Here is a 27624-nt window from a genome sequence, read left to right on the forward strand (position 1 = left end):
TCAAATAAACCTAGACTGATTCACCTTTTAGTCTCTGTGCTTGTGTTGGTCCCGAGTCTGGATTCCAGGCTGATGTTATGTAATCTCTGTGAAGTTGAATTTGAATGAGGTCCATAAAAAAAGAGACATTCTTATTCTTAGAAGACAAACCAGTACAGTTAAGACCTATTAATGTGTGGAATTTCTCCAGAGACAGAGCACTGATATGAATCAGCTCTCCAGAAAACGGTCTAAGGTTAGTTGACAGGCTCCCAATGCACTATGGGAAATGAACTGCTTATTCAATTGTTCATGATAACATCAGTAATATATGTTTGGAATTAGAATGAACATACATGCTCAATTTTACAATATTAGACCCCTTTATTCCATATTCCAATATTCCATTATAGATAGGAAAAAATGAGGTCTACTTAATATCTCTATATTTTCTCCTATACAATGTCCAGATTATAAACAAAGAGAAAAAAGACTTTAGCTAAAGGCTTCTGCTTCTGAGATGTGGCTCCTGAGACAGAGTTCAGGAATCTCACCAATGAATCTCACTGTGCTTAGCTTTCCTCATATTATGACAGTCATCTGAATATAGCCATTTCTCATCCAAGATTAAGAATCTTCTCAGTTGTGATGCTGCAAATAAGCAGACTTTTTATCAGGGCCATGAGTGTCTCGTTCTCAAGCAGTTTTAGGAGAATCACCATTAAATTTCCAGAGCCATCAATGAGAAACCAAGAGCAACAAATATATTTTCCGTTTTATTAATAATTTTTTTCCAGGTTTCATACAACCTCCTACTTCACAAACATGTGATGGAACATGGTAAGGCGGTTGATTAGCTATTGTGAGACCTGATGCGAAGAGAAAAGGGAAACAGGAGAGGGGAATGTGGGTGGAAACTTGAACAAATTGAAACGAACGAAGAGGTGAATATTTTAGGTTTTAACAGCCATTTGAAACCAGCCTTTTGTAAATTATGGTTAGATGGTCATTGTTTTCTCAGCGAATGCTTTCCTGGCTAATTAGCTGCTATTCTCTCTCACTGACAGCACTAATCTCAGTCAGTGCTTAGTTGGAGTGCAGCCTGTTCATTTCTGTCATGGTTAAAAGTCTTTAAAATTATTAAATACTTTATTTTTTATAGATTGGAACTAGGGCAGCACGGTGGTGCAGCAGGTAGCGTCGCAGTCACACAGCTCCAGGGACCTAGAGGTTGTGGGTTCGATTCCTGCTCTGGGTGACTGTCTGTGAGGAGTTGGTGTGTTCTCCCTGTGTCTGCGTGGGTTTCCTCCGGGTGCTCCGGTTTCCTCCCACAGTCCAAAAACACATGTTGGTAGGTGGATTGGCGACACAAAAAGTGTCCGTGAGTGTGTGAATGTGTGTGTGTCTGTGTTGCCCTGTGAAGGACTGGCGCCCCCTCCAGGGTGTATTCCTGCCTTGCGCCCAATGATTCCAGGTAGGCTCTGGACCCACCGCGACCCTGAACTGGATAAGCGCTTACAGATAATGAGATTGGAACTACACAATAGATATGTTCACATAACTTACAGTATTAGCAATAATCCTGAACTGATGGTGTGTGTGTGTCTTATTGTGGCAGTGGTGTTAATGTCCTGCTGTACAGGAACTCTCCATTCACCTGGATGTCAGCACAATACCCTTTTATTTTATAGCACCCTCACAGGTATGTTCATGGAATATGATGCATCTCAGTGTGAGATTATTTGTGCAGGAGCTCAGTTTTCTCCATTGCTGGACACAATCACATTTCAGACACACCACACACTATCACCACCATTAAATGAATACTCAAGTGTTTTGCTTTGCTTTTTAAACTATATTCCTCTGCCATATACCATACTTTGATCAATTCAAATGCATGAATGAATAAATTTGATACATTTCTCTATAGGGTGGCACAGTGGTGCAGCAGATAGTTGTTGCAGTCACACAGCTTCAGGGACCTGGAGGTTGTGGGTTCAAGTCCTGCTCCGGGTGACTGTTTGTGAGGAGTTTGGTGTGTTCTCTCTGTGTCTGCGTGGGTTTCCTCCGGGTGCTCCAGTTTCCTCCCAAAAAAAAAAACTGTTAACACATTGGTAGGTGGACTGGTGACTGTGAGTATGTGTCACCCTGTGAAGGTGTGAAGGTGTGTTTTTGCCTTGTGCCTTCTGGGTAGGCTCTGGACCCTCCGCAACCCTGAACAGGATAAGAGGTTACAGACAATGAATGAATAAATGAACATTTCTCTATAATTTAATAATATTTAGAGAAATGTCATTGTATTACAGTAAAAGCATATTACCTATGATCAGCTCCCTAATATGGAATCATACCTAATATTCCAAATTATAATCATTACACAGGATTAATATGATTGTTGTGGTGATCATGTATGATAAATGAAAAAACAAAACAAAACAAAAAACAGTAAAATTACCAATGTACCCCTAGTTCATCCTAGAGGTCCTAGATGGAGCTTCATCACTTCAGAGAAAGCAATTTCACTGCTACAAACCCCAGTGCTGGGGGTTGCTGTACCCCCTTGCTGACACTTAATATTGGTATAGTGTCCATAGAATCAGGTGTGGCTGCACAAGAGCAACTGATTGTGTGTACACCTGTGTCAAATATAGGTGCAGCTTAAAAGAAAGTTTCTGTTTTTTTTTGTCTGTGGGTCTCAACCATATGTTATAGATGGTAGCAAATAGAGATTAGGTTCAAAAACACTGGAGTATTCCTTTAAGAGAATGATTGAAGGGTAGGAAGGACCATAAAATCCAGTGCAATGGCCTTCCCCACAACTGCCCAGCCCTGAACAAGTGAAACTATAGTTTAGTCCAGTACAACCATTCCTCTCTCTGTAATTATGGAATAGATTTAAGAATCTGCATGGTACACTGAACTAATGACCCCAGTAAAGTAATACTTACACTTCAAATGTACTGCACGATCTACACCATGTGTCCAAAAGTTTGTAGACACTTCTTATGTTTAGCAAATTCAGCTACTTTAAAATGCACCCTTATAATCTTAATGCCACCATATTCAACGTCAAGTGCTGACAAGAGGGGTACAAATCATTCCTAGCATTGGGCTACAGCACAATAATCCAACATTAGTAATTGACCTCACTCATGTTCTTGATGTGAATGCTGTCAAATGCTCACAGGAAGTTTCCAGTATCTGGTTTAAATCATTCTCAAAAGTATATAAACTGTTATGGCAGCACAAGGGGAAGAAAGTGATCTTTTGGCCATATATTGAATATGAGAACCCCTAGTATAAATAAATAAGTAATTTGGTGACAGCAAACATTATTGAGGAGAGGTTAGTTCATGGTAAGGTTAGTTTACAATAAGAAGCACTGGTATGCATGAATAAGTTGATTACCCATATGACATCAGCAGATTCACTTCCTTTTCTCACAAAGAATTCATCACAACAGTTACAAAGACCATAGTGTTACACTTCCTTAAAAGTCATAATAAGTGTATTCAAGGTGCCTACCTTCTGGACACAAACATGCAATTGTGCATTTACAGACTTCAAAATCTACAAGGCAATGCTTAAAGCAAAGTGGGATGCTCTGAAGATGCTGAACACAAGCTTGAACTACTGTGTATAACACCAAGCATTGGCTAGAGGGGTTAAATGCCCCTGCAGCCTTAGTTTGTGTATCAGTGGAATTGGGTTTTCTGGATTGATGGATAACCATTGGGGATTGGAAAACTCATTGTAACTAGGCTGTGGTATTACACGTCCTTAAAGTGAAGTCATAAAATAAAGTCCTGACACCACCTCTATCGGTAATCAACGCCTTTCTTAAAAGTTCATATCTGTTTGTTCATGCAGGTATGAGGTCACCTTGTTGAAACACCAGCTCATAAATCTTTGTGACCAGTTACAGCAGAAACCTAGCAGCCACCTCACTAAACAAAAAACTACTGGACTTTCATGTCATAGACAAACAGTCCACAATTAATTGGAAGCCCCTATTGAGTATATTCACATTGCTGTGCAGATTTTATTGCATTCAGCCTGATTTAAACCTTAATGTGGTCAGAAACTAATACTGGATTATTGGTTTTGGATCATACCACCCACTCCATCTCATCCCAAAAATATCAGAGCGCCATTGCTCCAGAGAACATAGTTCCACAACTCCATAATGCAAGACTTGGGGGCTTGTACCCCTGTAGTTCACACTTGGCACTGAACACTGGACATATAAATTATTCTGAAACAAAATGTGCCAGTTATTTATAAAGTGGCTAGTAAGTAAATATAAAATATTGGCGTTTGTAATACAGGGCATGCTGAAAACTCACCGAATTCTGTGGGAAGTTAGTATTTAGATGTGTGTTTGGCCATGGTCCTTCCAGTAATCTTTCCTGGAGAGTCATTTCTATGTTGTTTTCTTCTACAATTCTTAAACATTTAGAAGAGAACCGGAATAGGTATTGTCATTGTTCGAAATATATTTGTTTTCTATCATAATTATGATTGTGTCATACTTCCCAGCATTACGCCAATTGGCTTTCAAAAGCCTTGCCACGCAAGAGGCCAAAATTGATTTCCTCAACTATGTAGGACACCTATAGAGTATGTATTGGTTATAACACTGGTATGCACCTTCCTGTAACAATGTGTTCCGTTTCTTGGTAAACTCATTAAACATGACTGAAAGACCTTTTCTTCCTCATGACTGTGTGAGAAAGAAAGAGCCTGAGAAAATATGTTGATTCTTACTCACATTCCTCAGTCAAAGGCTTAGAATTCCATCGATCAGTTCTCCTAACGTGCTTGTGATTTGGCAGTAACAGTACAGGAGTTTAGTCTGGGCTTGCATTTTCATTTAAGGGAGGCCAATAATACTTCAGTATAATGGCATGGAACTATTATGCTCTCCTGCCAAATGACATCAATGCAGATAACACATTTTCAGTAACACAAACAAAAAGGCAAGAATGGCTATGATTGGAATGATAGATTCCACTGGACATGCTCTGAGAAGAAGAATGAGAACGATGTTGCGACTGGCTGGCTATATCTGAGACATTCTGCTCTACTTTAGAAGATGGATTTCTGGATAAGGTAGTTTTAGGTTACATAAGAATAGTCTCATCACCTACATATGGATAAATGACACACCATTTCATGAAATTCTATAAAAAATTTCCTTCTCCCCTATAATCGTTTAATTTTGTGAATGTCAGTGTGGGTGCAGTCTTTATGGTGACTAATTTATCTCTTTCTTACAGTTTCACATAGTTAGCTAGATAGCATAATGAGATAGCTTGATGAAAATGAAACATGAAACTAAATTTACACCTCACCACTCCAAGTACAATCAACCAACAAAGCTGTTTTGGTGTCTGATTGAAGTCTGGCCTTTTCAGTTGTCCACTGGAGTTTAGAGTCTAGTGATATCACTTTTATGGGAGATTTAATGTAGAAACTCTTAAATATGTTACCAGCATTGTAAACTTTGTGTACGTTTTTGACAAACGTCGTGTGACCTGCCAGACGAAACTATTTTTCCTTGTCTTTCAGGCACTAAACAACTAGACTAACCAACATTTGGTGTATGGAAAATGTATGAAAATTTGTCTTAGTGAAAACCCTTCAAGGACCTGGTCCAATTTCAACAGGTATGTTTGAACTGGGTAAGACTGCACACACAGTACTTCTGCTACTAAGGCTAGATTTATGATTATGAGCATGTTATAACTGTTATAAAAGGTCACTGACAGATACCACGGACAATGGTTGTGAATCAGACACAGGATTGCTAGGTACATTCCGGTTAACTCTGAGGCGGCTCCTGGAAAGAGGGGCAGTAGGACACACCTTTTCCTATGGATGACCTAAAAGGCGATAACATTGTTTCTCAATCAATTCTCTCTGACCTGCCTGGCCTTTCATTGTTTTCCCATTGAAAACCTGCATCTTTATTTTAATGAAATGTGATTAAGCAGATTATACAGTAAGTTATTAAACAAAATATATGAAAAGCTCGGCTGGAAGTACTTTGACATGGTCTCTCTCTCTCTCCTTCTCCCTCTTTCTATCAGAGTTTATTGCACAACTTAGCAGAACACATAAACACACACACACACACACACACACATAATGTTCTCAGGGAGTGTTGAGGTGTGAAATCCAGCTCCTGTGTACAGACAAATCAGTAGCTCATGATTATATGTGTTTCTGTGTGTGTGTGTGTGTGTGTGTGTGTGTGTGTACCCCACCCAGACAGCAGGCTAGACTAGTAGGACTGGGTACAAATACATTCACTCAGTCATCAAAATACATAACCACCCAGATATATAAACTTGTTTTTACCTTAATACGTTATGAATACCTTAAGGGGAATTCTTCCAATTTCACAAAGTAAGTTGCATAATTAAACGGTTGAGGTGTAAACAGAATGGCATAATGTGAAACAATTCTGTAGGAAACCATGCCGATTTAGACTTTTTACAGTGGTGTTGGTAGTAACCAGAAATCCTTCACACGCACAGAATTTTTATTTCAATTTTATATTACGTAATATATATAATTATATTAGATTTTAATAACAGATTATTGTATTGTTCACTTGGCTTGCATACAAAGAGTTAAGTACAAATACACGGCCATACAAACTAACAACAAACATAAACACACACTTGTACACACCATATCCTTAAGGCCATATTTGAACCCTACTCCCAGTGTTCCATCCTGCCAATTCAGTTAAGAATAAAAAGAACACATGGGAATAAAAGTGGACTTTTGTGTGTGTGTGTGTGTGTGTGTGTGTGTGTGTGTGTGTGTGTGTGTGTGTGTGTGTGTCATGCACTCAAAAGGTTTGGGAAAAAATAGCCATGTGTGACCAAAAGCATTTGGTATTTTTGGGAAGAATGTGATTGTGCCACAGGGGACAATTACTTTTACACACACACACACACACACACACACACACACACACACACACACACACACACACACACACAGAGCAAGAAGTATGTTTTGGAGGATAAAGGAATGTGCTTCGCCACATGAGAAACACACTGCTGTCTCACAGACTCCTTGTCCTGTTTTTGTATTTCTCTTTTCCTTCTTTTCTTCAGCACTTGGCTGAGAGATGGTTAACCTCAGCACTTAAAGGGTTTATGCAAGGTTTCTCCTACCCCAAACTTATCTTTTAGGTGCACACACGCAAAATTACTATACAACATAATTCTGGAGGCAGCGCCTCCTTCGAGGCAGACAGAACGTAACTGGTTACCAGCCCACATACAGGGATGAATGTGATTGGTTAAAATGGAATAGGTGGAGATTTTCAAATGCTGTGCCACAAACCAGTAAAGCTCTGCCTAGACCCTCATGCTTGCCTGCTCCTGTCTGTCAGAAATAACTTTGGAAGAATAAATGTGCAATATCATTTTCTTTTTTCTTACCCTGCACTTTCTTAATGTGTTGGAACAACACACAGCAACCCACAACAACCCACAGCAGCATGACCCTGGACCTGTGTAACGGCAAACCTACCTGTTGTAGCACCATGTCACCACCCACTTTGGACATGTTAAATTCATATTCCAGATAAGATTGTTGTTACTGGGCTACTTTACCTTTTAGGCTTTATTAACCTAATATTAATAAAGTAAAATATACTACACTTTCTTAATTGTGAGTTTCAGCTATCTCTAGTTCTCAACACACCATTGTGTGTATTTTGTGTGACTTCAAGCTGAGACACACAGCACACACTTAATGAACTAGAGAGGCCTGTCTCTCAGCACTCAGTGGTCATCATCTTAATCCTCGTGATTTCTCTCTCTCTCTCATCTTAATGAGGCAGTAATAAGGAGCAGAGCCATAAAGGAATGTCTGGTTATGTAAGCTGTCAGATCTGAACCCTAAAACAAGTGACAGAATGACTCAGAGTTCAGGATGAAAACAGTGGGAAAAGTGAGCAGGTGAGTCAAGCTGAGAGAATGGATTTACTCAAAATAAACAGGGCTGTGAATTTGTTACAGCGCTGTTTAATCAGTCAGACCCTTACAGAAATGTAAGTCAGATAAAATGTTAAGGTGCTTGGTTTTAAAAATGTTCAAAAAGAAGTAATAAACTAATTTTGTAGTTTATTACTTGTTATTATTGTAAACAAAGACGTTGATATGAAGCACCAAAGCTTCTAAAGACCTTTCGATGACAAGGATATGTATTTTGAGCTTTCCTGTTTTTGAAATGCCAGAAAACCCTCTGTGACAATGGGTATATGACTAATGGCGGTCTGGCTAAACTAGACTTGCATGGTTTCTCTTTGCTCTTGTTTTATAAAGCTGGTTTTTAAATGTACATAGTGCCAGTGAGCAGCACCAAGCCACATGGATAAAATGGATTCCAAGATCATCAATCACTGTAAATAGTAGCAGTTTTAGCAGTCCAGTAGCAGAGTCCACAGTTTGCCAGCCAACTGTGGATATTGAGGATATGTTCCCCTGGTCATCACCAGGAGCAGTGCCAGAAAACTGTCCTACCTCAGAGAACCGGCAGGAGGACACGCCACAAAGCAGCAGCAATTAGGACACGCTCCATCATTCGACACTGGCCATAGCCAACAACGGCTATGGACGATGGCAGCAGGCTTCCATGATCTACAGTCCCAGCCAAAGGACTTGTACCCTGTCCAGTGTGTGTTCCTGCCTTGCACCCAGTGATTCAAGTCAGGCTGTGGAGGTTGACCTTGTATTGTATAAGCATGAATGAATGGACAACACTTTCCAAGGTAACAGAAAATATTCAGCCCTCTCTTGAGAAGAAAACTAGGCACAAACATCCATGTTAAACAGTCTTCACTTCACACGAGTCAAGACATGTTTCCAAAGTTATTTTCTTTCCCCTGGAGCTAGCTGAAAAGCATAGAAGTTTATATCCGGCCAATCAGCAAACATTCACATTACCCAATGCCAAGCCTGCGCTAGGAAGGTATAAAACAAGCCTGCACTGGGTTAGACTGAGCTCTATCCTGTGCATCTGGGATGAGTTGGCGTGATCCACAACTAATCATCCAATTTTAGTACCTGAATCATATTCTTGTGGCTGTATGTATCATATCCTCACAAAAATGTTCTATGATCTAAAGTGTTTAATGAAGAATAGAAACCGTTACTGGGGGCCGACTACCTTGTTTTCACAAACCTTTGGCCACATAGTGTGTTAATAATAATATACCTCTTACAAAAGCCCCAAAGCTGCTGTCTTGTGTTATGTAATGTTAGGTAAAGAGTGCAGGCTTCTCATTCCTCTCTTTTGAGATATTGTTTGAATTGTAAATCTTTTTTTTCCCTCCTCCTGGAAAGTCCAATGTTATTGTGGTGGTTTGAGCTGGTGGGCTAGACACAGAGTACCTTACTGTATATATGACATCAAACATTCTGTTAATGGCGAGGAAGTTTAATGGTGAGGAAGGAAGTGTCAGCAGAATACAAGAAACAGATGAGGTGGAGAGAGAGAGGGATAGAGACAGACAGACAGCGAGTGTGTGGGGGGGAGAGATGGAGATAGACAGTGATAGTGAAAGAGAGAAAATAAGGCCAAGAAGGAGAAAAGAGGGAAACAGAGACATTAGAAGAGAAAGGGAGTGAGAAAGAGTAGAGAATGTAGGTTGTATGGAAGGAAGGAGAGGGCAAAAGACAGAAAAAGAGAATAAGGAACCTAAGTGTACTAGGTTTAGTCACTGACAGCTAAATAAATACCAAACATAGATTGGGGCCAATGCAAAAATAGATCCAATTCACATTCACACAAACAACGTGTAAAGGTAGAGAGAGAGAGAGAGAGAGAGAGAGAACTTTCACATTCCAGGCTGAAAACAGCAGGACGTTCCTTTTATTCCCCAGGGAAACGGAAACTCCTGAGACACATGTGCTTGAGTGTGTGCGTTGGAAGAGAGCCGACCTTTGCCAAAGCAAGAATTATTAGCAGGCATTTCTGTTGTTTATCTTCTATTCCTGTGTAAGTGTGAACACAGAAAGAGAAAGACAAAAGAGAGGGAATGAAGGGGGAACATTTTCTTATGAACGCTGTGGGTATATGACTGAGATTGTTGAAGCATGCAGAACACTGGGGCTGGAATTTCCTGAGTTGTTGTGCTTGTTTGGTTAATCAGATTGCAAAAAGCCACTTCTAAATCTTTACAAAGCCCCTGTAAATGCCAACGATGAAACGTGATAAACCCTTCTGTGGAAATTCAGCCCTACCGTGACTAACAGTTTAATGCAGCCAATCGTGTATATGGACATTATGCTTTGGTGTCCAGGATCCCTTTTGAATGTGGTTATGATCCAAAAGAATAGAAAACACTTTAATACAAAAAAGGTACATTTATTATTCTTCAATACTTTGCCAGCAATGCCAATAATATTGAACACATCAAGAGACACAAGTGCAAACTTGCCTTAAGCACAGAGGAAACAAGTAAAAAATTCTAAATTAATACAGTTTTTATATCTTTTCATACAACTTTAAATCCAATGGGAAATACAAAAATACATAATTTACATGTTTTTTTAAAAGCAAAAATTTACATTTTTTTAATATACACTCCTTCTCAAATATATTTCCTCCCATAATTCTCTGCTCCCAGAGCACATTCTTAATTAATCCAGGTTCAAATGTGGAGTTGTTCCTATGACAGTATCTGCATCATCTGTATGATGGTCAACAGGAGGACTCTAAAATTTTATTAGGTGGTCACTTTATCCTCTCCATACCCGATGAAGCACTGAAGAGCAAGACAAAAAGTACAAAACATTCAAAAGATTCTGTTAAAAAGGGGGCCACAATTAATGAGAATCTGTGCAACGAAAGCAAAACTTTGGAAAAAAAAAAAAAAAAAAAGTCTACAAACAAAAGAACAAAAGGTGAAAGACAGTAACAGGAACAGATTACAGTCGTGGAGTGTGGGTATGTACATGTGTAACACCTCTAACTCTAATACAACTGTGCTCTTTTTTAACCATGTTGACAAGTCTTTGGCATGTTGCCATTTCTTAGCACTTGTTCTGAGGTTTTTATTTATTTATTTTTTTTTTTTAAATAAAAAAGTGCTTAAATATAAATATCCTAAAGTCAGTTCTTCAGAAGGTTTATTGGAAAGTTCCCAACATTTTGACTTCAAAGCTTTATTAGCAAGAACCACAAAGCCCAGAAATGCACCTCAGCGGTAACCATCTTTTTTAAGCAGAATGAGAGATCCTGCTTCACCAATAACCATGCCACTTTGCCAATCAGGAGTCCCCTTTAAAAACGTCCACTGGTCATCCTTGACCTCATTAACATTCCCTGTATTCAACGGTCTGACCACCTCCAGATGAGAAAAGCCTATGGTTCAACTCTTCCCATTCATCTGTCCTACACTGAGGGAGAGTGGAGGGGATGCATGTATGCAAAGGCAAAACCATGAACAGCTAAAGCCCGTTTGCTAAATTCAAACTGAAAACACAGTCTATGGTGGCATACGTAAAAAATTTATTAATAAATTAGATACTTTATTAAGGGTTTCTTAAGAGCTTTATGCCTCATGCACTTTCACTACATGACAGCGCACCTCCTCATACAGTACCCAAACACACACATTGCATAGGATCTCAACCTACAACATGCACACACATACAAGCATACAGTTGGGGCCAAAAAAACCCTGAGTGGACAACCACTGTCAAGAGCCAATCAGCTCACATCAGTGTGGAAAGGCTCTCAGTGTGTGAGAACGAAGAACCTCATTGGCTGATGAATTAACTCAGCCCTCCGTCGATTGTTGACTTGGTGATCATGTGTTGTCAACAGATGAGCCCCGGCTGGATTTCAGGCCTGGTGGGGAATGGCTCAGAAAAACTGAAAGTGTCCCGGCCTGTCTTCAGGTCCCCCTGCCCAGGGCAAGTGGGGTATGCTGGAATGTCCATAACTTCTGGGGAAGGAGCAGGGCTCTCAGGCTCAGATTCTGACTGGCTAGCTTCTTGCTCATCGAGTGATGTCGGAGCATCATCAGGGTGAGGGTTCGTGTTCAGCCAGGTGTGTTGCAAACACGCTTTAGCTGTTGCTCGTTTACTACGGAACAAGAAAAGAAAAAATTGGTAAATAAACCATGCTTTTAAAACTCAAATTTTACAACTTTTTTTTGTTTTTAATCCAGACAGCCCAAGAGCATCTCTGATCGGTCAACAACTTTACAGGACACCGGAAAACATTCAGTAATTTTGTTAGAGACATATTTGCCATATCATATGTGCAATATCAGTATTGAGAAAGTCAATATCATAACAAGCAAGCACACTGCAGTCTATGAGGTCAGTATCTCTTTTCAAAGAACATAGGTTAACCCAAATCTATATCCAAGCACTCCATAAAATGTGGTTTAAAATGTCAGCTGGTTAAAATGCAAAGGTCATGGACGCTGGGATTTTCCAGCAGTTCAACAAAAACCTCAAAACTCAGCTACCCCTCTTTCACTCTCCTTAGGTTTTTCCTTCTCTTTAGTATTACTTGCATGGAGAAGAATTTTTCCACATAGCTTTAACCTCTGTCATTTTTCCTCTCCCTCTCTCATTCTGCCAATGATCTGTAGCCATAAGATTTCAGTAAGTGCCGATTACGATGTGGGATGAAAGGGCTGTGCCTTCATTTCTCAGTGAGCTGTGATGGTGACGGATCTGGGCTACCATTAGTCACACTGAGGGAGACAAAATGGCCACCGCTGTGCATCGTGTGTCAGCAGGGAGCCAGAGTAATGTGGGAAAGCATCAGGATGGTGGGGTAAGCTCACTGAACATTTGAAACCAAGAGGCCATTGCATTTTAATGAGATTAAGACGCAAGACTAGAAGAGCGTGTTTATTATTTCATTGAGAAGAGCAAAGCCAAGTCCTGCCACTTCATGAGTCAGGTTATGTAAGCTCACTTGAACGCAGCTGGAGTGTAGCGAGATTTTTCTTAGTATAGATATTGCTAGATTAATATTAAGGGGATAAAGAATGAGATAAATCTGCCATTTCCCAAGAACTTTAGACCTCTACTGCTTGACATTTTAATTATGACAAACTACTTCTGAGAAAGTGCATCCAGAGCATAACTCCAAGGACTTCTGGCAACAGGTTATGGCTTGGCTTGAGTATATTTTAAAATGGTTTTGAATTCTTGGTGAGGCTACAATGAAGCTGAGGTGTAAACACAGTGTAAATCTTTCACCTTCCTCCTATTTATAAAGCACACAGTTGCTATTAGCCATTTACCTGGGGTCTTTGCAGAGCAGTGTTTTAATGAAGTCTATAGCAAGGTCAGAGATTCCGTGGAAAACCTCTTCAGAGTAGTCTACATTGACCTGGGAGACATAGAGGAAAGTCTCCTGCTTATTATCCCCCAGGAAAGGAGATATGCCCGTTAACATCATGTATGTCAACACTCCAATGCTCCTGTAGAGAGAAAATGAGTGCGATAAGGATTTTAGAATTAACCAAATGGCATAATTTTTTTTAAAACATTTAGTCTATTCATGCAGATTAGCAGCCTTTATCTACCCAGTGAACCTGAGCTGTAAAGTTACACATTTCAAAAGTTCTACTGATCATAAATAATGTTAAAATGATCTCATAATACACAAATCATGTATGTGTGCCACCGTGTTGAGACATTCACATACACTTGCTTTTTGAACTCACCACATGTCTGTAGCTGTACTGAGTGGATCGTAGTCCAGAACTTCAGGAGCTGAGAGACAACAAGAAAATCAAGTTGTTAATTGTTAGTTGCAACATTTAAATGCCACTGCAAACAGTACCCAACAAAAACAATTAACATTCATAGTTATACGTTTTATCTAAAGGAGTGTGCATTCATAACGTACCATTTCTGATCAAAATTCAGTAACATTTTAGTTGGACCACTATATTATATATTTATATGAAGAAGCAGTCTGTTAATTGCACCTACATTGCTCTCCTCTGTGATCAGAGGAGCTGATAAAATTGACAATGAGTGTAAAAACAAGGAGGTAGCTTTAATATTTAATGCTGATCGACTTAATTTTTGTTCCTGTGAGTTTCTCTGCAGATAGATCAGTAACTCACCTGCATACTCTGGTGTGCCCATAAGCTCTCGCACTTCGGATTTGCTGTCCACATGTCGCGAAAAGCCAAAATCTACAATCCTAATATCCCCCAATGGCTGGGCACAGGTCAGCAAAATGTTCTGAGGCTGCGTGACACAAAACAGGATACAGACAGAAATGTTAAACACATTAACAAAAGACAGAGGTCACATTAATATTAACAAATGCTCACAGTTTAGTGCAGATTATTCAGAACGTATCAAACATGTGACATAAAATTACATAAAGGTCTATAAAAGCTTATTTCTACAGGATTCAGACAAAGAATTTAGCATGAAACTGAAGCAGACTTGTTGGAATAAGCCTTTAAGGAAGTTTATGTCAGTTATGATGAGTTATGTAAAGGTGGTGTTTGGTAACTTAAGAGATACCAACAATCTCAAGACACATGCACTGGATGGGTTAAATTCCTCATGCAGCAACACACCCAACTCACTCCTTTGTGCAACTACTTGGAAAATGAAAGCTTTCAGCAACAAATTATAGAGGATCAGGCGTTTGAGAGATTGGTATGATGTCCAATGAGAGATGTTCTTAGGAAAAGACATTCTTTGTGCTAAACATTTCACCTAGTTGGGGAGAGTGGCAGTTTTTAACGGTCTGGAAGTGAACCTTAGAGTAGTACGTACTGAAGAATTTATTACACTGGTAATAAATCACAGAGATGGATTTATCTTGCAGTGTTCATAGAAAGGTCAGGGCACACTAATGCATCTTTCAACATTAAATGGGCCTCAAAGCACTTTAAAAAAAAACTGCCATGTTGTTTACTCAATATCCTTCAATCTGTTTCACTCTTGCTTTCTGAACTCCAAGAAAAAAAAAAGTGGTCACAGCCAATTAAAGGAGTCTTTCCAGGAACTTAAAGCACATCGTCTAGTGAACCAACATTCCAGAATCATTTAAATTTGTACTTTAACTTGTCCTTTTACCAGTGATATGTTGCTTTGTCTGATTATGAATTATAGATAAGGCAGCTTTTCCTCAGCTACTTTTTCCATCATGACAATAAATCTCATTCCTCGCTCCTAAGACCTTCCTTTCACTTTATATTCAGTATGCTGTCCACAACTTGTCCCTGAATATTTTCAGATCTGATAAGATGATTCTATGAACGGGAGGCTAAAAATGTCACCCATAAATCAGTATTTGCCACACACAACTGAAATTTACTGAGATTTATGGCAGCTATCCACAATCCCATTACTGAAACTTTTAGGAACACGGCAGTTCAGTTCTCGTACTAACCAGAATGTGACCGTAGTGACTTGGGACTAATGATTATGGACAAGTATTCTACTGATCAGTGTGATCATCATCTAAACATTCAACATTCAAAATAATGACCAAAATATGAGTAGTCGCTCAGACGCTAATGTGAATTACTCTATACTAATTAAAAAATAAAAAAAAACAACAACAGTGGTAACAGAAACCAGATGTTTGAACATTTCAATTTCTTTAAAAAGGTTCCATCACAAATATACAATTACAAAGAATAGTTTCACAATATTTTCAAGAGTTTGGCTCAAACCTGAGCGGTTGCTGCAGGGCCAACAAACTGCAAATTCATTTAGATTTAATCAAGTTTACTCAAATAATATTGAAAGCCTTTGTAGGGACAGTTGTGCATCTTTTGTTACGCAACCCATTTCCGTACAGACACAAACATACCTAATGAATGCCTTAAAAGATAACAGAAAAGTTTATTGGCCTAAAATAACTAATAGCAGATGCCCCATCTGGAGCTGCAGCTCCTGTTTGTTATGTAACTCTTTCCAAACAGACACAAAAAAGTACCACACACTGGGATTCAGTGCTGCAGTGAGTTCAGAAGCATTTTTTGTTCCATCACAGTCACTACAGACTTTCATACACTTGTACCAACCTTCAGGTCCAGATGGACAATTCCTTTCTTGTGAAGCAAGTCCACACCTGCCAGGATCTGCCGAACCAATCGGATCACATCTGTCTCTGTGAAGGCCTCGTCGTCCTCAGCAACACACTGGTTAAAAATCTCACCTCCAGCAGCACTAAGAGAGGAAGAAAGAGAGAGTGTTAAACTACTAAGTTTTTGGTTCTAAATGCTGACTGGCTGAGGTTTTTAGTGGTTGAAGTATGTTGAATTAATGCTAGGTTCCTTGCATGTCTCCCCTACCAATAATCAAATAAGCACTAATAGGGATGGATTAGCCTTTTTTTTATATATTATTCAGAGAGGTTATGTTTGCTCTTGTTGGCCTTCAGCCATTCAAAATGTACCTAACATCCAAAACAATGAGTGTGAAGAAAGTTACAGCACTGCGATTACAATCAAGAACAACTACGCACACAGATTCAAAATTACATAACATTTCCTCAGCACTTTAACCTTCCCTTGATGCACAGACAAAAGAATGAAAGGAAAAAAAATTGAACCTACTGCAAAACCTACAGAAGTCTCACCAATAAATCAAACCCCCCACCTTTACAACAGTACAAACAGTAATTACCCCAGATTAATGGCCTCAAATATGAGGGCAGGACCTGCTGGTCGTTTGACTATGATGATAACAAAAGTATTTCCAGAACTCCAGCAACCGAACGTGACTTCTTTAACCTCAGTAAATCAAAATGTAAAACTATTCTGCTTCTCTAACTTTGTTAATAAAGTTAGTGGTGGTTTCCACAGGTCGATGTGAAGCGAACTGACACAAATGCAAGAATATTCTATAGATGCATTTGTTTTATTTATATGAATAAAAATTGTAATGCTGAACTAAGTGAATCTCTTTCTGAATCAGTATTTTATGAAATGCTTTTATATCTTCTATCCATATCGATCAGCCACATCAATTCATCACTCTACCTTACAAGTTACATCTTAAAAATAGTCATTAATAAAATTGCTACAGTTGATTGCCAGAAGTCATGATTATTAAAACATTTGGGCCCACTCAGTTGATTTGGTGACTGGTGAAGGCTGTGTAAACTTCAATATGGGTTCAGATCTTTGGCCTAGATCTCTCATAAATACACCCCAACCTCGTCAGCCTCACTTTCTTAATGAGACGCCCAATTAGCACATTATAGCCGACTTCAGGGGGTGAAGGATGGGGCAGTTCAAGCTCGAGTGTTGTGTAACCTTGGTGTGGGCTATTATGACTACAGGGATTTGCTGTTGGATGTGCTCTTGTGCGATGTAAGGAAAGACAATGAGAGCCATGTGCAGGGGATTTAAGACCTGTGTGTAAGCAAGTGTATGTGTACAGACTGTTTCTTACATAATTCCAACTCCAGCTGTGTAAATAATTAGAGTATAAATTATCAGCTAGGCCATCAATTTTCAGATAAACCTGGAGCATAAGTTCCTGCTTAGTGGGGGCACCATTGGGGGGTATACTTTCTTTATACAGCCTACAGCCAGTGCACTGAAGATGTGAAACTGTCAACAGAAACCGCACACTACACATGCCGCCTTCTGTTGGTTTTACATGAGCTTCAGGAAAATGAGAGCATTAACTAGCACGTTTGAAGCAACTGTAAAATATTACATGAATTAATTTTTAAAAATGCAAGGAAGAAAGAAACAAAAGAACAGAAACCACAATATTCGATCAGAAACACGCTCTGCAATAAGAAAGCAGCTTTTAGAGGGTTTATGTCGAGGGTGGTTTAAATCAATATTTAAATTTCTTTCTAAAATAAAGCATCGCTGTCCTCACTTTCCTTAAGGCTTCTACCAATTATGAGTGCTGTAACAACAGAGCTCTGCCTCAGACCAGAGCAAAATATTCCTGCCTGGAAGTGTAGTCACTTTACAGCACTCCAAATATTCAGCACAAAGGACACTGCAATTACAGACAATTAAAGGGCACCACAACTGACCATTTGAAGTAATTTCAAGACATCAAAAGAAGCTTTGGCAGGAATATTACTACTAAAACACCAATACGGCTGTCCAGACTACACAGCTCTGAAAAAGAGCTGCTTTCTACGCATTCCTTAAAGGCTGACAAGCTTCAGGCTCAAAATGTGCCAGATGTCAAACAGAGGCCGTTACTAGCTTTGCCAGACTCCTCATCTAAAAAAAAAAAAAGAAAAAAGAAAAAGCCAAAAAAACATATCACGCTGATGCTAGCAAGAAAGGGAGAAAGGAGATGCTAGGAAAAACAAGAAGCAGGTGACTAAGATAAAGCAGTGTTGGTGAAAAAGTTACATAAGAAATGTCAGATTAGCTAATACCAGGCTATGATCTAGGAGTTCAAAGTGAGAAAGAGATGGATAGATGGAGAAAATGAGACAGGAAGTGATGAACATGTCGTTTTTGAAAATGAACAGATCATTTCAGAGGCAAAGGTGAGATGAGGACAGAAACGCAAACCTATTATGATCAAACTCTGGTCCTGAGCTATGATTGGCTAGAATGTGTGCAGTTTTAGTTAAGGGACTTGTGTCGTGAACAAACCAGTCAAACAGATTTCAAACTCATCGGTTACCGAAACATAATAATAAGCAAAAAAATACAGATCAAAAATAGACGCCTGCTGAGCAGTTAAAAAGTCCATGACCTGAGCAGATTACTGTAAAACCTTCCTGAGTGCCAGGCATTGTGTTTGTGCTGCAGTGTATAGGCTTTTAAATTTTAAATGCTGAGATAAGACGTGTGCCATTTTCTTTGCATGCAGCAGAACTGAGGATGTGGTTGTGGCTGTGTGTGTCTTGGTGTTTGCTGCTGCTGTGCTGCTTTTAGAAGCCCTGTGAGAAAAGCCACAGGAAATGGAAAATTATTTCTCTGCATCTCTTGCACTGGTCTCTGGTTTAACTGCGTTAAACAGGCCCACACATCTCTCAGGAAAATGGGGAGTAAGAATGAAAAAACAGAGTATATGAAAGACTACTTAAATCAGAGAACCATCACAGAGACAATTAAACAGGACAAAGATACTTACCTTTTTAAGTGAAATTAAAACAATCTTTTATCATTGCTCTTGGAAAATAGAGAGGATTAAGGAAACATGCTGCCAGAGAGAGAGAGAGAGAGATAATGAGTAGGAGTGTGGATAAAGAGAGACTAACTTAGAGAAAAGAGTACAATGAGGCTGAACATGAGAGATCAAGAGGAAAAGACAAAAGTTTAAGGCAGAGAGGCAGAGCAAGAGAAAGAATGAAAGAAAAAGAAAAAGACAATCAGAGAGAAAAAAGTAACTAGAAAAATTCAACATCATTCATTAGAACTGACAATTCATTTCCAGTTAGAGTAGCACTGAGGAAATGTCAGTTTCCTAATAAGGGAAAGATGAGACACTCATTGTGTCTGCAGTGTGTGTGTGTGTGTAAGAGTGTGAATCTGTTAACTGACATACAGCTGATCATCAGCAGAAGTTAGCTCAGGAAGTGGGTTTTACTCTTTATAAACCTAATGAAAGTCAGCCGTAGATGCAATCTACCATTTCTCAAAACCTCCGTCACTACATCAGTCAACATCCTGTGTGTGCATTCATCTGTGTGTCCACACACACAAAAAAGAGCAGCTGTCAAGGGGGAACAAAAAAAATCCATAAAACTAGAGCAAGCAAAAAAAAAAAAAAAAGTAAATATTACAAATAAAATAGAAATCTAGAACAGAGAGAGATTGTGAGATTGAGGGGCATTTTGGGAAATGTTTTTCATGTTTTCAAGGTTAATGGCCTCTCATTTCCACCTCATTAAGGGCTGTTATCATCTGCTCATACTGATATCCCTCCAGGAGCCAGAGTTCCGCATAGCAGCACATTCTGCACTACATAGCACTGTTGTGAATGTGTTTTTATTTTTACAGCTTCTACATACAATATTGTGGCTATGAGATGAAGAATGGAGGTTTAGTAAGGAGAAATTTACAGCTCCAGTAACCCTGGCTAATGCTTGCTTTATAAGAACATCACACATGCAGCATTAGTGGTGCCATGTACCTCAAACAGGCCAAGGTCAGAGTAACAACAGCTTGACCACTAACGTTATATGTGAGATATTCTTCTAATCAAAGCAGGCTAGAGTGTATTGTATCAGGGTTGAATCCAAGGGTACAGTAGAGTGCAGCGGGAAAGAGAGAAAGTTGGATAGATAGACAGTGAGCGAGACTATTTTGGGTTGGATCCTGGAAAGGCTTTAGAGGGAAAAGCACAAGAACAGGGCATTCTCATAGGGGAGAGGTTATTTCCAGTTTAGCATTTCTCTTATTTCTTGTGGTTATTAAATCTGAACCCTCAACTGAGACCAGCAGCAAAGTGCACCCCAGGGTTTAGGGGAAGAAGACATGCAAATACATGCCTAAAAACAAAGCTTACTTTGCTTCTGCGCTGGATACTAAACCAAAAGAACTTCTGGAAGTGCATACACTGCTATTACTCTGTAACAAAATAACTAATGTGTTCAGGAGACCAGAGCGCTGTACATACAAGTGTTTTATCCAAATTCACAGAACTGAATTCATTTATAGAGTAATGTTACAGTTCATTAAGTGTCTTATAGCAACAGTTCTCCCTCCTGTCCTGGAGCTATCCCAGAACTGCATAGATTTATAAGTTCCATAGGTTGATACACTAATGCTATAGTTGATAAACTGCTAATGCTATAATTAAGATGTATCAGAAAAGAGAAAATATAAAAAGGGAGCCGTGCAGGACCTTGGCTCTTTCAAGTGTGGATGTGGCAATGCCTCTATATGTATATTTACCATTCCAGCACCAGGACGAATTCTTTTCTGGCTTCATAGACCTCATGCAGCTCCACTACATAGGGGTTGTCCTTAACTGACTCCAGCACCGCAATCTCATTCAGGACTTCCTTACGGCAGCACTTGCCACTCCGCCGTTTCCGTAGAAACTTAGCAGCATACACTTTCCCTGTAGCCTTCTCCACACATTTCTGCACCACAGCAAACTTCCCTCTGGAAGGAGAAGAAAAAACAAAAAAAACAAAAACAGGCATCACTATCAGCACTCACTGGTCATACTGACTTAGAAGCTCCTATACTGCAAAGCAGCATATTATTTATAAAGTATATAGAAAACAAATACACATTCAGATAACACTTAGATGGTCTTTGAACATCTGAACATCTCAGGCTCAAAAAAATATAGTAAAACCAAACAGAACATTTTCTATTTCCTTGAAAGTTAACATTTTGGAAAGATATTTTATTACAGACAGCTCTTAACATCAAACATAACATGCAGAATAAATAATTGTTTTAAAAGTTTTCACGTTTATGTAAATAAATGTCTGGTTACACAAATGAGTGTTTAATATAAACAGGCTGTACTTGTCTATAGGAATCTAAGGAGAGAAATTAAGATTAATTTCAGGAGTGTTAATGTTATTTTAACCTAAATTAATTATAAACCCTGCCACCTGCATTCACCATAAACCCAGTCAGCAGAAAATCCAGATCAGTAGGTGGGTGGCCACTAAAGCCAAATGAGAGATTGCGTGTTTCGCCTTTTGGAGCATGAAGAGTCACAGGTGCATCAGCAGCAGACGTTTCCCCACAGAGACATGACAGACGACTGGCCTGGTGACCACAATGACTCAGAAGAGAGACGCATACTTGGAGCAGCCACTGGGCTGTAATTTACAGAGCTTTCATAATTACTGTCATGAAGTGATAAGCGCACTGTTGATGTCACAAACTTAACCAGCGTTTTTCAGTATTTCTCAGTAGCAGATAGGTCATCTTGGAAAAGAAACATCCTTATTACTTTTATCACATCTCTCATTTTACATACACCCACAGATACGTCGTTCCAAAGGGCTGATAAATGTAACGGTTACAAATCATTTTGTTCCTTGTTTCTGTCAATAAAACAGTCAGGATTAATCCAAATTAAACTTTAATTAAAAAAAAAAAAAAAAAAAAAAAACCACTTTCCTTTATAGTTTTGTACTTTGTAAAAATTGAGAATTAATCTGGTATGTAACTCGGTATACTACTCAGTATATTGCTAATGTATGCAGCTCTATATTCATCTCTCTCTCTCACTCAAGATAAGAGAGTGACAGTTGGAGGGTCTGCAGGATTTCCTCCACATACAGTCATTCTCTACACTTTATATCCTGCCCACACACTCGCTTGATACCTCAGTGGCCACTCAAAGAAGTGAGAACTTGGCTGTGCACATACACAGAAGCAGACAAAAACAGACATGCCACTTTGGACATTCTCTCGGTTGACAGCAGCAAGAACAAATTGCTTTTAGGCCGCCTTCCCCACCTCTTCTTTAGGGAGCTTCACAAAAAGACCACTGCAGTGCGTCTGGGGGAGTCTGTGCTTGTGGGGGGTATAGGAGACCACCCACTTCAGTACTACAAGAAATAACTCACTTTCTCACTATGTATCCCGTATTATGGAGCCAGTGAACAAAGCACAACAAAAGCTGCTGTGAAAGAATCGGTGAAGCTCTTCTACAAACACACAGGCTTTTTAGGGTTGTGCAATATATTGATAGTTCTATAATTTTGCAATACTGATATTGAACACAGCAACATGCAAACTGCAAGGAATCTGAGCCCAAGTAAAGCCCAAATAACTTCCCTGCAAATATTCTTTGGTTCTTCTTGGCAGAAGGTGGTTCTGTGGGAACAATTTGCTGCCTGACCACACATTCTGTGGCCTGCTTTCACCAGCAGCCCAGTGTAATGCCTGAATGCCTCAGCAGCTTGGCACAAATAGGGTATTTCAATGCTGCCAGTTCTCAGAAGAACAACTTCATTAGTTTGGCACGTGAGGAAGCTTATTGTGATTCCACACAACAAAAAAAATAGTGCACAATTCCACAGCATTCCCTTCCATTCCATGTCCAATTTATACAAATACTGGCAAATTTTATTGTGGTCGTCCAAATGTTGAGTCAAACCCAATTGTGGGTGACCCAAATACAGTTCTGAAGTTGGAGAATAAAAAAACAAATTTATCGCCCAACAAATAAAGAATGCTTCTTGCTGGGGGGTGGGTGGGAGGGTTGTTTCTTAAGAAAGTTGACCAAAGGTCAAAAGTTCGTGACACTTATCATAATTCAATCCAACTATAAAACGCATTTTGAAACAGTTGAAAGAACATGACATCAATTGGTCTGCAACAGCAAAACGAACATTCCTTACTAAGGGGGTACCTTTCTAGTCAAGTTAGACATGGTAACATTTGTGAAATTCAGAAACAAGAGCTTTGCACACTGCACATGTCCAAAAGAAGAAATGTCCTCATTTGACTCTAAGTGCAAAAGATGTCTTAAAATGTTTAATAGCATGTTTTCATTCACGATATGCACAGAAACAGACACACACGATTGTGGTTTCATGACCCAGATGCAGCAGTGGTTGTGCATCTTGCTTGAAACTAGACCAGCAGTAGAATTTCTTTGTTGCTTTAGGTATGTGTGTCCTTGTGTAGGCTCGAAATTGAGACAGGGAGATCCTTTTCCCCCCCTATTCAATTTCACTATAGCCTTCACAAAACCACATTAGTCATAGAGGAATCCCGACTTTATTCAAAAGCTTCACAGCTGGCCTTTTAAGATATTTTAGGCTAGAAAATAGTTAGTGTCCTCTCACGTTATCCACAGGCCTTAATGAGCTGCTGTTCTTCTGTAGTGGGACTAGCTGCTGAGAATTAGCTGGCCAGCTGTACACAGTGTAAAAATGTCAGGAGAGCATAAACTCATTCTAGGATCCTCAGGGGAAGTTTCTCATAGGACATACTCCACCAAAAAAAGTCCCACAAGCTAAAAGCAGGGCATGCCATTTATGTAACACCAGAAAGTGGGACACCCACATAGGCCTATATGATCCATTATAATGTTTGAGTGTGTTAATGCAACAAAAATACAAATTTCTTCTTGAATTTTCTTAACTCTCTTTACACCACATGATTAAAGAGGCTATTTTTGTTCCTGCACCTTTGAAACTGATGTAATATACAGTGTGGAAATGTTATGATTCTGATGCTGAAAAAGTTGCAACTTTAGTGGAATCAGCTTGAATGAGGGAAAAACTGATTATGGATAGATGTAGTATCTTTACAGAACCAGCTCTCTAATGTAATACCCCAATGGGATCTCAAAGAAGACAAAAATAAGAAATTTCAATGTATGGGTCTTTATAAACCAAGCAAGATGAGGGGAAAAAAAGAAGAATGAAAAACATTTAAACCAATGAATACTAAATCACAACACAGCATCTTCCCTCAGCTTTACCACAACCTTATCTGTAATCATGTGAACTAAATCTATACTGGAAATGAAATCTATTCCTCTTCAGCATCAATTATACCATTGTCTACTGTGCTGGGTGACTTTAAATGGATAAAACATCTGCCTTTATGGGCCGAATGGCTCAGTGTGATGCCTGTACATGGCGCATGCAGCAGGTTTATGAGGTGTTTGAGTGCAGGAATGCAGAACATTTTGACTGACTGAATGTGGGCACATGAGCTGAGGGGCAATCTCTCCTCTGATCTGTGTTCCCTTTCAATTGAAGGCAGCAATCTGATCAGAAAATCACATCGCATGGGTTATATAAGAAAAATAAGGCCTTGTGAACTGTGCATGTAGTGTCATGAATGCCTTTTATTCAGAGAAAAAGGGAACATTCCAAGCAAGTTAGGTGGCCAGATCTTTACAGATCTATGCCCACTTCTCTATCACTCAATTTCAAACCTGAAGTTTATTCACTGCTAGCAGAGGTTCATCAGAGAAGTCTCTGCTGAAATCTGAATGATAAATATTTGTTAGTTAGTATTTGTTAATTCCTTTCAGTGGAAATTTAAACAATTTTGTTTGTTTGTGTGTATGTATGTGTGTGTGTGAATATGATAGAAGATACATCATGAGTGAAATGAGCAGTCTAAACTATAGCTGGGCATATAGACAGTCTCAAATGGGCATGTTCAGACAGCCAAGGTTTCTTACATCACAAACCAAAGGAACCAATCCCAACAACTTGTGGAGCAGGGTTTAAGAGCTGCAGGCAAGCAGCGGGGGTGCTTTTTTATTAATTCTAAAAATGTCATTTTGATTAACAATTTTATGCCTAATTGAAAGCCACATATATACACGACCATGTAACCATATTTTTACATCTGCTTATGTAACCATATATATTTTTACATATGCTTATGACCCATGTAGAGAACTAGGTTTTAACCATGACCACGGCTAGCTCTACAATAAACTCAATTGGCCGCCAATCACAGCGAAGTATAGGCGGGACTTGTTGAATTATGGCAGGGGAAAAATAACAGTTAATTTAATTATCCGTCCAGCCCCGAGATTAGCGCCTACACGTGCAGTGAAGCCCACCACTCAATGAACAGTGGTTTAATCCAGCTGACAGTAATTGGTGCTCCAATTAGAGAGGTTTATTTACCTCAGCTCGTCGTTCCCACGTTTGTTAGTTAGCTACCCCCCCCCCTTCTTACTATCCCCCACAACCAAAACAAGCAGCTTCTGAAACTTCAGTTATATCTAGAAATTAGAACAAAAAAAAAAAAAATAAAGAATTTTGTAAACATTTCTCAACGACGAATGTCTCTTTACCACTTGTGTGTCTCTGAAGGGTTAAATAAATATTAAATGGATGTATATATTAATGCAGAAATATTGTTTGAAACATTTTAATGATCATCCTAAAAGTAGTGAAACGCTCATTGTAAACATATATTTGAAGACATTTAAAGCATGCACACAAGATGTTGGGAAGAACACCAAACACCTATTAATAATAATAATAATAATAATAATAATAAAGAACCATTACATTTCATATACATCTGTGAATATAAAATCGGTGGTGGAACCAAATTAGCAGCCAAAAATATGAAATATCCTCTAAAGGCATGAAGGCATGATGATGATTGAACAGACTGTGGCTCACCTGCCCAGCTCTTTGTCTACGATGTCATAGTTGTCCGCAAAGTCGTCCGTCCTAATTCTGGTTTGTGTTTCGGTCACCATTCCTTTATTGTTCTTGTCAGCGGAGGAGTCCAGCATTGCAGTCCTGAAACGTTTTTTCGGAGAGAAAGATGACGGGAAAACACTTGAAACAGGATCGTTAGTCCATCAGGTGAGTGCCACACAAGTGGCTTCTGAACGAAGACAGTAATTTGTGATGGTTATTCAGATAATATTAGCGCCGGTTGAACTCAGTAAATGCCCCAAAACTAAGCACTGTGCTGTCCACTATCCTTCTGAAAGCAGGTAATGGCATTAGAGTACGAATCGAGAGTGTTTAGTCCATGAATGTAAACGAAGACGTAGCGTTTCAGCGTGCCTTCGCAGCCAGGCATCTGTTTGAGAGTGAAGACATGTCCACGCGAAACAATGAGGAACTTTATGTCACGCCCCTACTCCGCGACGCGGCCCTCATTGGCCCGACCTGACTAAGGGGCGGGTTTAAGGGGTTTGTACATTCATTAGTTTGTTTGTTTTTTTAAACATAGAATTTTAAGTAATTTCATAATCCTAATAATAATTACAGTCCAAATTATGGCTTGGAGCTTGTACTGCTAGAATTCAACAGAATACTATTTAATAGATTGTGAATGAATACGTTCCAGAATGTATAAAATATCCATGCACATGGAGGTGTGTTCATGGGCAATTCCACAGACAAATTTTCTGTAATTATAAAAAGTTACCATAGTCATTCAGATAATTTTGATATGAAATGTTCACAGCAGTGTTGGCAGAGAGAAGTTCTATATAGTTAAATGGATAGATACACTTATAAAAAGTATCTTGAGAAATACAAGATACTGAGAAATAACAGTAAAGACACAGGCATCTGAAGAATTTAATGTCTCTTAAACGTCTCAGTGTGAAACATGAAATAAGAATTTTTAATTTTTTTTAATCCATTCAAAGCAGAAGGGGATTATAAGGCAAACTAGTCCCATCAGAAATGTTCATAAATGCGTGTGTGTGTGTGTGTGTGTGTGTTTATTAGGATCAACATTTCATATAAAAACACAAAAGACTGGGCATTTTGGATAGCAAATTAATTGACTGTATTTGTGAATAAATGTGATCTCTAATTTAACTTCACAATCACTGTAAAGAAATCTTAGTGAAGATTTAAAGAAATGTTACTAAGCTTCTCTATAGTTAAGCAGTTCAGAATAAATCACTCTAAACCATTGGTGGAATTTCCTTCAAACCCAGTGTCCTCCCGGATCGTTGATGATCTTGTTGTCATTGACAGCAAAACATGGCCAAACCCTGACCTGTCATACACCTGGTTCAAGCAATATTGTGCGTGCCAGTTCCCATCCACACCTAAACACTCATACTCACTTTCTCTCTCTCTCTCTCTCTCTCTCTCTCTCTCTCTCTCTCTCTCTCTCTCTCTCTCTCTCTCTCTCTCTCTCTCTCTCTCTCTCAGCTCAGACACACACATACTTAAGTTAAAACAGAGCCATACCACCTGAGGGCCATTCTAATAGATGTTCTAGGCCAG

General features: G+C 39.1%; 1 protein-coding gene across 1 annotated transcript; it reads right to left on the reverse strand.

Moving 5' to 3' along the window:
• Positions 1-10373: 10373 nt before the first annotated feature.
• Positions 10374-26458, reverse strand: stk17al (serine/threonine kinase 17a like). The gene is made up of 7 exons (XM_066643003.1): positions 26044-26458; positions 20852-21064; positions 16043-16187; positions 14114-14240; positions 13706-13754; positions 13280-13459; positions 10374-12099 (listed from the first exon to the last, which is right to left on the reverse strand). The coding sequence occupies exons 1-7, from the start codon at positions 26157-26159 to the stop codon at positions 11832-11834; spliced, it is 1098 nt and encodes a 365-aa protein (XP_066499100.1). The 5' UTR covers positions 26160-26458; the 3' UTR covers positions 10374-11831.
• Between the last annotated feature and the right edge of the window lie 1166 nt (positions 26459-27624).

Source organism: Hoplias malabaricus, chromosome 13 (genome assembly GCF_029633855.1).
Source record: "Hoplias malabaricus isolate fHopMal1 chromosome 13, fHopMal1.hap1, whole genome shotgun sequence".
NCBI lineage: Eukaryota > Metazoa > Chordata > Actinopteri > Characiformes > Erythrinidae > Hoplias > Hoplias malabaricus.

What these genes read in the sequence shown, in the direction of transcription:
- stk17al (XM_066643003.1), bottom strand. Translation starts at nt 26,159, where the DNA reads ATGCTGGACTCCTCCGCTGACAAGAACAATAAAGGAATGGTGACCGAA. An exon ending in GTAGACAAAGAGCTGGGCAG is followed by an intron (nt 21,065 to 26,043) that starts GTGAGCCACAGT and finishes TTCTCCTTCCAG; the next exon opens with AGGGAAGTTTGCTGTGGTGC. An exon ending in TTCGTCCTGGTGCTGGAATG is followed by an intron (nt 16,188 to 20,851) that starts GTAAATATACAT and finishes TTCCTCTCTTAG; the next exon opens with TGCTGCTGGAGGTGAGATTT.